At 41.9% G+C, this 10505-nt stretch overlaps 1 protein-coding gene across 1 annotated transcript in view; it reads left to right on the top strand.

Annotated features, from left to right (window-relative positions):
* Positions 1-7690: 7690 nt before the first annotated feature.
* The window catches only part of vret (vreteno), a 392221-nt gene continuing 389406 nt past the window's right edge, over positions 7691-10505 (top strand). The window contains exon 1 of the mRNA XM_068225072.1: positions 7691-7742. Coding sequence (XP_068081173.1) covers positions 7729-7742 — 14 coding nt within the window. The 5' untranslated portion in view covers positions 7691-7728. The remainder of the gene's footprint in view (positions 7743-10505) is intronic.

Raw genomic sequence — 10505 nt, 5'->3', positions numbered from 1 at the left:
TTCATGACCAACAAGTTGTGGTCAGAGTCCATGTCTGCTCCTGGGAAAGTTTTGCAATCCAACACCTGGTTTCTGAATCTCTGCCTAATCATAATGAAGTCTATTTGATACCTTCCAGTGTCTCCAGGTCTCGTCCACGTATAAAGCCGTCGTTTGTGGTGTTTGAACCAAGTATTGGCAAGGACTAAATTATGATCAGTATAGAATTCAACCAGCTGACTTCCTCTTTCGTTCCTTTGTCCCAGTCCGAATTCTCCTACTGTGTTACCTTCTCTTCCTTGGCCTACCACAGCACTCCAGTCTGCCATCACAATTAGATTCTCGTCACCTTTTACATATTGTATTAAATCTTCTCTCTCTTCATACATTCTTTTGAGTTCCTCATCATCCGCTGAGCTAGTAGGCATACAGACCTGCACAATTGTGATGGGCGTTGGTTTGGTGTCTATCTTGACGACAATAATTCTTTCATTATGCTGGTCGTAGTAGCTTACCCGCTGTCCTATTTTCTTATTCATTATTAAACCAACTCCTGCATTTTGCCTGCTTGATTTTGTGTTGATAATTCGGTAGTCGCCTGACCAAAAATCCTGTTCTTCCTGCCAACGTACTTCACTTATACGAACTACATCTAACTTTAGTATATCCCTCTCCCTTTTCATATTCTCTAATCTACCACAACGATTCAAACTTCTAACATTCCACGCTCCGAGTCGCAGAATGTCAGTATCCACGTTCCTGATGATCGTCCCCTCTCGTGTAGTCCCCAACCAGAGATCCGATTTGGGGACTAGTTTACCTCCGGAATATTTTACCCGGGAGGAAGCCATCATCAGTACATCAGTCATACAGAGCTGCATGTCCTTGGAAGTTTGTTACGGCTGTAGTTTCTCGTTGCTTTCAGCCGTGTAGCAGTATCAACACAGCTAAGCCATGTTGAGTATTATTACAAGGCCATATCAGTCAGTCATCCAGACTGCCGCCCTTGCAACTTCCGAAAGGCTGCTATACCCCCCCCCCCCCCACTTCGATGAACCATTCCTCAGTCTGGTCTCTCAACAGATACCCATCCGATATGGTTGCACCTGCAGCTCGGCTATCTGCTTCACTGGAACACGCAAGCCTCTCCACCACGGCAAGGTCACAAGGTTCGCTGGGGAGGAATTGATCTATAGTCTATAATAAGTAAGGTAAGCAATATCCTGTTAAAGTGCTGTCACAGTGATTCAGTTAGTAGCATAAAGTGTCCAGCTCCATGGCTAAGTGGTTAGCGTGCTGGCCTTTGGTCACAGGGGTCCCGGGTTCGATTCCCGCCAGGGTCAAGAATTTTAACCATAATTGGTTAATTTCACTGGCACTGGTGTATGTGTCGTCTTCATCATAATTTCATCCTCATCATGACGCGCAGGTCGCCTTCGGGCGTCAAATCAAAAGACCTAGCGAGCCAAACATGTCCTCGGACACTCCCAGCACTAAAACCCATACGTCATTTCATTTCAATAGCGTAAAGTATGACTGTACGGTATTCGTTTAAGGCCCGTCGTAAGCGTATCACACACATTTTAGCTGACAGCTTCCTCCAAGCAGAAAACCACGTCACTACCTTTTCTCTTTCCTAAATATATGCAATGGTTACAGGTTGTGGTGATTTTCGCTTTACGAGGAAGTATAACTGGGGAACCATTCTCTATTAACACTGATCAGAAGGGAAAAAAGGAAGAGGTCCGACACTTCGAAGGATACCGTAAGGTATTGGTAAAAGAAAAAGAATGTCCAAAATTTGTGTGACAATGAAATTCTCTGTAGGCCTAGTAAACCTAATACCGTCGGAGCCGGAAAAGAACAAGAGTTGCCCAAGGGAGGCAAGATAGGTAGGTGAGAAATCAAATACAAGTGGAGTCAGCTAGGGGACTCGTGGTCACCAAACCACGCTCCCAAGTTAAAAGCCCCTGGGTGCCCTTTTAGTCGCCTTTTACGACAGGCAGGAGATACGTGGATGTTATTCTACCGTTCCCACCCACACAGGGAGGTTACGGAAACTCCACCATTCAATGTTACGCTGGTCTTTAGCAATTAAAAAAAAAAAACTTGTTAATAGATTCAAAAGCGTTTGAGATGTAGCTGTACCGAAGTAAGGGTAAGTCATGTCACAAAGGAAGAGATCCTTCGAAGGATGAGAAAGAACTGTAAACACGAGAAATGTCGCCTAACTGTGTTGGTGTGACGTTAAGCAAATTGTAAACAAAGGACAAAATTTCAACACATCGGTTACAGCATGAGAAACAGAAGCAGATACCATCTACTCCAAGGAAAGAGCTGTCGACAGCAGACGAATTTCCTGAATACAAAACATCAGAGATTGGACACGGAAGACATCGGCAGAGTTATTCCAAGCAGCTCACAACACAACATAGAAAGCACAGCTAAGATGGCTGCTGGCTTCCGTAAAACATTGGGTCTAGAAGAGATCAGGAACGCCTCAAGAAAATTAGAAACAAAACGAATCCGCAGATGAAATTATCTGCTAGACCCCATTTCCTTAAACACAAAGACTAAAGGCCATGACACACAGAAAGCTAGGCTAGGCTAAGCTAAGCTAAGCTAAGCTACGTGGTGTTATGAAAAATATCACTCCCAATGCATTTAAGTACGATGACACACACAGGCCGCTATGCTAAGCTATACTAAGCCAAGCTAAACTAAGCTAAACTAGACAGATCGCTAAGCAGGCGATTTTCTTGGGTGTAGCTGGCCTGGCGCATGCGCTTTTCATTTCTGAGCAGTTCGTCTGGCGGGCTGTCGTATGTGTTTAGAAGTGTCGTGTGAGTCTCTTGTGGTAGTACTTCGTTATTTTAATACAATGGATAACAGGCCAAAAGAAGAACGACTAATTGAGGAAGTGAAAAGATATCCCTACCTTTATGATACCTCATCAAATTATTACAGAGACTTGACAAGAAAGGAAAACTGTTGGCAGGAAATAAGTACAGTACTTCAAATTGATTGTAAGTAGGCTACCATTTATAAATTAGCAATATAATCACAATTTTGAAAGTTCTAATTGTTAGAGAAGAATATATTTTTCACATGGCTTTACGCATTTTATTTACAATTTAGCAGATACAGTTGAAGTGGCTGTTATGTAAATGTATGCCATATTCTTAAATATATCAACAGTTACTAAGAACGTGAAAGGTAAAAATAACATATCTTGTTGTAGGTAAAGAACTTAAAAACTTATGGAAAAGACTAAGAGACTGTTTTAGGGAGGCACTAAAGAGACAAAAAGAGAGTAAAAGTGGACAGGAAGGAAAAAAATGAAGGAGTGGAAATTCCACAAACAAATGGAATTCCTTCTACCTTATATTTCTACAAGAAGGTGAGCTGCCACTTTAACGTAGTAAGTTTATGGCTTTTATTTAAAATATTTTAAAAATATTTTTAAATATTAAAAATCGATGAAGTTGTAAGTGTTGAGTATATTATTATTATTTTTTTGCTACTTGCTTTACGTCACACTGACACAGATAGGTCTTATGGCGACGATGGGATAGGGAAGGCCTAGGTGTAGGAAGGAAGCGACCGTGGCCTTAATTAAGGTACAGCCCCAGCATTTTTCTGGTGTGAAAATGGGAAACCACAGAAAACCATCTTCAGGGCTGCCGACAGTGGGATTCGAACCCACTATCTCCCGGATGCAAGCTCACAGCTGCGCTACCCTAACGTCACGGCCAATTAGCCCGGTATATTATAATTTAAAACGCATGTAATTAATTCGAGGTTATAAGAAAATAAGAACGTCTCGATTTGTTATGTTTTGCAGCGAAGACAGTATATACATTTCACTAATAAAATGAACAACATGAATAATTGTGTTTGAAGCACAAGGCGGACTGGCCTTGCCTTGTGCTTCAAACACACAGTTCAATATGCTCATTCTCCATAAACAGATCTCCATGTGTCATTTCTTAATATACCTTTGGATGTGTGTTAATAGCTTAATTTTCATTATAGCACACATTCAAACATTGACAGGCAGGGAATATATAGAGGTCAAGAGATAACTGAAGTAACCACCGAGATGACTGAGTCCGGAATGTGAAGACCTACTAGCGCTGTGAAGAGGAGGCGGTCCTCCTGTTGATTAAATCAGATAATACGATTACAGCGCTCCTCTGGTGATCTCCGGTACTACCGATGGAGGCAAAGCAGTTACGGAGCTCCAGAGGTTAACCGGAGGGCCGCCTCCTATTCGCAGCAGTAGCTCCGAGTGTAAGGACATAGTGGGCTGTAATTTCAAACTTACTTCCATGAATGTAGGCGCCCTATAAAAATCGTTACATACATACACAAAAATTGATCTATATCACCGACATTCCATACAATACCCCTTAACAAAGAACGTAGGTGTAGTCATTCAGAATAATTAATGCATCCTCTCATTCGTTATCGAGAAAATGTAATTATATCGACATATAATACATATCCCAAATACCTGTGGGTATAAATCCTGTAGATACAACAAACAATATATCTAAATAGGTTCAGTTGTTTCTCAGAAAAGTGCAGGCCCTACCTGTGCAGAACTTACACAGTACACTAGGTTCATTATTATTATTATCATCAATATTATGGAAATATTCCCATTATATTGGCGCTAGAATACAGTAGTTTCAAGTTAAATTTGAATTCGCTTTTAATTTCTGGACATGTGTAAAAAAATGCGAAAGACGTGCAGAAGTATGGGATGATTATTTACGAGTGGACGGAGGAGTTCAAGTAGTTCAAGTCTCTAAGTGCTGCGCTGTAAAACATGGCACAAATGATTCATAAGTTCCGGCCCCGCGGTGTAAGTGGCAACGCGTCCGCCTGTCACCCGGCTTTTCCCTCGGACTCAGCGAGGGATCCCACCTCTACCGCCTCAAGGACAGTGTCCTGGAGCTTCCGACTCAGGGTCGAGGGATACAACTGGAGAGAATGACCGGTACCTCACCCAGGCGGCCTCACCTGCTATTCTGAACAGGGGCCTTGTAAGGGGATGGGGTGATAGGAAGGGATAGACAAGGAAGGAAGCAGCCGTGGCCTTAAGTTAGGTACCATCCCGGAATTTGCCTGGAGGAGAAGTGGGAAACCACTTCCAGGATGGCTGAGGTGGTAGTCGAACCCACCTCTACTCAGTTGACCTCCCGAGGCTGAGTGGGCCCCGTTCCAGCCCTCGTACCACTTTTCAAATTTCGTGGCAAAGCCGGGGGTGGCAGCTAATCACACTAACCACTACACCACAGAGGCGGACGACAAGTTATAAATTCCTGTGAAAATGCTCGTACATTCCTCCCGTATGAAGTTCACTCTACGCGCTTGTCATTCAATGTTTGTACGTAAGAATGCTATCTGTAATGAAAAATGAAAAGCTACAACCTGATTTCCAGTCTTTGACCGGGTCAGGGATGTAATGAATGAACCATATAGGCTATTATTACAATGGGGTCACAACTCCCAAGGTGATATTAATGACTGATAAATGCTATGAAATGATAATGGAGTGTGTTGCTGGAATGAAAGATGACAGGGAAAACCGGAGTACCCGGAGAAAAACCTGTCCCGCCTCCGCTTTGTCCAGCACAAATCTCACATGGAGTGACCGGGATTTGAACCACGGTATCCAGCGGTGAGAGGCCGACGCGCTACCGTCTGAGCCACGGAGGCTCACAATGCTATCTGTAATATGATCCAATAATATAATTTTTATTTTTGCTACTTGCTTTACGTCGCTCCGACACAGATAGGTCTCATGGCAACGATGGGACAGGAAAGACCTAGGAATAGGAAGGAAGCGCCCGTGGCCTTAATTAAGGTACAGCCCCAGCATTTGCCTGGTGTGAAAATGGGAAACCACGGAAAACCATCTTCAGGGCTGCCGACAGTGGGATTCGAACCCACTGTCTCCCGGATGCGAGCTCACAGCTGTGCGCTCCTAACCGCACGGCCAACTCGCCCGGTAATAATATAATAAAGGTATAAACTGAGGGGCCTAGTTTCTCACGATAATAGTGACAAGTTATAAATTCCTGTGAAAATGCTCGTTCATTTCTCTCGTACCAAGTTCACGCTACGCGCTTGACATTCAATCGGAGGTTCTAATACTGTTCATAATTACGTTTGTACGTAAGAATGCTATAGGTAATATCGCCAAATAATTAAGGTATTGACTGAGGGGCCTAGTTTCGCACAATAGTAGCGACAAGTTATAAGTTCCTGAGAAAATGCTCGTTCATTTCTCCCGTACCAAGTTTACACTACGCGCTTGTAATTCAATCGGAGGTTCTGTTACATAATTATTATGTTTGTACGTAAGAATGCTGTCTGTAATATCGCCAAATAACTAAAGTATTAACGGAGGGGCGTAGTTTCTCACATTAATAGCGACAAGTTATAAATTCCTGTACAAATGCTCGTTCATTTCTCCCGTACCAAGTTTAAACTACGCGCTTGTAATTCAATCGGAGGTTCTCCGGAGGCACCGATTGCATGGGCCCGGAGCCTCCGCTCCGTTAACAGCGTTAAGACCTACACTCCTTATCACACATATATCTGATTCATCATCTGTTCCGTCCGCCCCCACACCAACACAATCACAGCCAGTCGAAACCCTTCGACAAAAAAAAATCATGCCACCGAGCAGAGAGAATAATTGATTATTTACAACAGCGAGACAATAAAAGTGCTGCCTAGCGTAGTTTAGCTTAGCTCTTTATTCGTGTCATAGCACAGAAGCACACCACCCCGTAGGCAACGGCTTGGCAATTGGCATCGCTTAGCGTAGCATAGCGTAGCTTAGCTTACTGTGTGTGGCATTCTCTTTGGTGTGTGGCGGCCGTAATTATGAGGTGGTGTTGGCAGGCAGTGTTGAAATTTTACCGCTGATATTTAATGCCTACATTATGATTACGGTACATAGAAATGCGAATCCTCTTGTAAAAAATACAGTAAAATATCTTCAGTAATAAAATATCACTCTCAATATGAAAATAATATGCAAATTAAAAGTAACGTATGGATAGTGGATACTAACCTGACCGGTTCAACATCAACACATCATCGTATTAATATTTGCGGCAGGGGTAGGTGGAAAGATTTTTCATTCCTAGCTTTCCATTGGTTCTCCGCTTATTTCAGGAGCCAGTAGAAACGGTAGAAACTTCCACAATACGAGGGATGATGGGATCTTCCGCGCTCTTCCGGTAGCTTGTGGAGTTGTGGGCTTTTCATGGACACTTGTTTGAAGTTTCAAGTTACGTTGTTTTGTTGATGTGATAGATTTGTCCTGTTGGTGGATTTAAGACGCACTGCGTTGGAAAAAGTTTATCAAGAACTGCATATATCTTAACCTTCTTTAAGTCAAAAGGTAAATATTAAATCTTTTTCTCGAATTTATTCTATCCAAACAAATTTTATACACGTGTTTATAGGTGTAAATTTGTTTAAACATTCCAGAAGTGTATTGATCAAGTCTCACGGATGACAAATGTTGCGAAGTAAAATCAGAAGTCATAGTTCGAAAGTTTGGCGGTAATCTTTTATTAGATAATCGCGTTATTTCGCTTATAACTATGCAAATTCCATGCTGCGGAGTCAGGCAGTGCAGTTCTCTCTTTTTTTTTTTTTTTTGTCATGGCTCGTTGTGGTTTTACTCATACAATTAAGTTTTGATTTGCCTCTGCTTTAAACATGCTTTGGAGACAGTACGTTGTGTTTAGTATAACTTGTGCTACCTAAAGCCATGGTGTATGGGAATTGTTTACAGTTTCGGGTACATAGAATTGGTTGATAACCTTTCGCTCGTTGTCTCCTGTTTTTAATTTAACTTTTTTGGAATTGACATTTAGGATGTTAAATATTTGTTTCTATTAAGTAGTATCGAATTACTGTACGTAATATAGGCCTAAGCGTAAATAATTCCTCCTTTATAAGTTGTTTGATTCGAGTGCTCCAATTTTTTTTAAACCCTCCTCTAGCATTGTGTCCGCTAAATTTATATGTACAGTATTTTCTGTTATAAGTTTATTTGTGCTATATTCTGAACTTCTGGTCTTGCCCTCTATTCTAGTAGATGCAATGTTTCAAGAAATTTGTTTCTGCTGCAAAAGTTCAGTAAGACCATTTTCTACCACACTCATCTAGGCGCGATTGCACTGTCATTTGTTTCTCTCGAATCTCGTACGGTGACAAAGCCATTGTTCTGGGATACGTGACAGAATAATTGGTCTGTATACGTTTGGGTAGGTTAGTGACAAAGCTATTGGTCTGGCTTGGGAAGGGTAGGTTAGTGACAAAGCCAGCCATTGGTCTGGGTTGGTTAGGGTAGGTTAGTGACAAAGCCATTGGTCTGGATCAAGCAAGGGGGGTCTGGGGGGTGTAAGGCCCAGGTTAGAAGCCGCAAAGTGGCCCTAGGCCTCTAGTATCCCGTGTGACACCTCCATTGGTCTGGATTGGTTAGGCCATTGGTCTGGATCATACCAATCTTGACTTGCAGAATGGAAGCATATAAATGAAGTACTCTAGGCAGCGGAATAGAGTTGCAGAAATAATTGTCGTACAGAATATTTTAAAAGCAGGCTACTGGCATTGCCAAGACACAAATGGAGGCCTCACAATGTTGAAAGAACAAATATATGAGCTTTCTAAGAGTTCTAATCATTGTGATACAGCATTGCAGGTTACTTTCTTCCTACAACATATTCATGAGAAATTTACTACTCAAAACATTTGTTTTCTTTCATTAAATAAGTGGGCCTACTGGGTAAAAACGTTGGGCATTGAATGACATTTCTGTGCCAGGATGAATGCTCAATAAGGCAGTCTTTAAAACTTTGATTCAGTTCACATGGAATTTCAAAATATTGGAACTTCTTTCAGCATGTATGAATAGCGTGTTAGACTACATGCCGGTGTTTGTGTTATTGCCATTGGTCTTTTAAATGAGATCATAAAATTCAGAAGTATGTATAAACTTTCACTTGGTGAAAGAGGTTCAACTTTGTTGAAGGGAGGGGTGTTTGTGGTTGGTTTGTGTGTGTGTGTGAAATTATCACCATTGGTCAAGAGGGGTTGCTTGTGATGAACACAGTGGCACCCACAGTTTAGTGCTGTTTTACTGTGGTTCGTGGTGTGGGATCCTGTAATCATATCCTCATTCGTGAACCCTGGGCAATGGCTAAATGGCGTAAGTTGTCCTGAGAGTCAGGATGCCAATTGGTATGGAATAGCACTGGATATCTCAAAGATTTTTTTTAAAGTTAAGGTCCTCCTTGTGTTCAGGCGGATAGGATTAAACAGTCCACCAGTGGTCCCTAAACCGTTAGAGCAGAGATTCTCGCTGGGACTGTGTGCAAGTAGAGTAGCGTCCTGCTACACAGAGCTCAGAATATTACAATCCAGCCTTGATCTTACGGAAGCAAGAGTCCCACTTCTGTTTGACAGGCGAGGGACTCCTTGAAAATAACTTGGTGAACAAAATGGAATTTGATGCGGCTTATGTAAGAAAATAAATCTGCCTGAATTGGCAAAAAGGAAGCGTTTGGAAGTGTTAGGAGTTAATGGTATTTGGGTAAGGGGGGATGAGATGATAGTACAGTACATGGATTATTAGTGAAAAGTTCCAAACCTTAACAATAAGCAGAGAATGGGTGGCCCACAGGGATGCTATAGTAGGAACAGCAGAGGAATGCCTAGGAATAACTGAGTTAAGATGGGGGGGAACTACGTCTTTGTGGAATGATGGAAGTGAATGCAGGCTATAAGTGTAAAAAGAAGGCGCATCAGAAATGGATCCAAACAAAGACTGATTCAGACAGGGAGTTGTATGTGGATAAAAGAAATTGACCAAAACATATAATTTTTAAATCCAAGAAGTGGTAAGAAGATTTTAGTGAACGGTGTCAACTATTGCTGATATTTTGTTTAAGGAAAATACTTTTAAAATGTTTAATTTCATTTAACACACAATGCTCCTTCTCCCTCTACTCAACAATGAATGATAACAGTGCACTTTCCGCATTATAAATAAGTCTACGCCTTGAGTTGCGCATGGTTGAATAGAACGGAGACAGGTAATGTGATGAATCGCGTGTGAACGAAATGACCGGATGGCCAGCTTGTCACTCACTGAAGGAGTGGAGAGAGAGATAACGGTGGTGCGACAGAAATGCGGACGAGTCCATTGAAAGGTGCTGAGGGGTGGGAAGTATAGTAAATAGTGTTTGCGGAAGGATTGATCAAAATTAACAGAAATGGTTGAAACGACGACCCTTCACGCGTTAATCATGTAGTCTACATCCAGCCGAAAAGCTGAAATAATTTATAATTCAGGTCTGTGACAAAGCAATTTTTCTGTATTGGTTGTACTCAGGTTAGTTGATGTTCAATTCCATGGCTCCTCTGCTCCTTTCATCGTTGGGATGAGGATTACGCTCCATTTAGCTTTGCCTAGCTGCCATCCAGCCTTG

The sequence above is a fragment of the Anabrus simplex genome, chromosome 1 (assembly GCF_040414725.1).
Source record: "Anabrus simplex isolate iqAnaSimp1 chromosome 1, ASM4041472v1, whole genome shotgun sequence".
Lineage (NCBI taxonomy): Eukaryota > Metazoa > Arthropoda > Insecta > Orthoptera > Tettigoniidae > Anabrus > Anabrus simplex.
The sequence above is the reverse complement of the archived record's forward strand: the minus strand, read 5'-3'. Positions and strand labels throughout refer to the sequence as shown.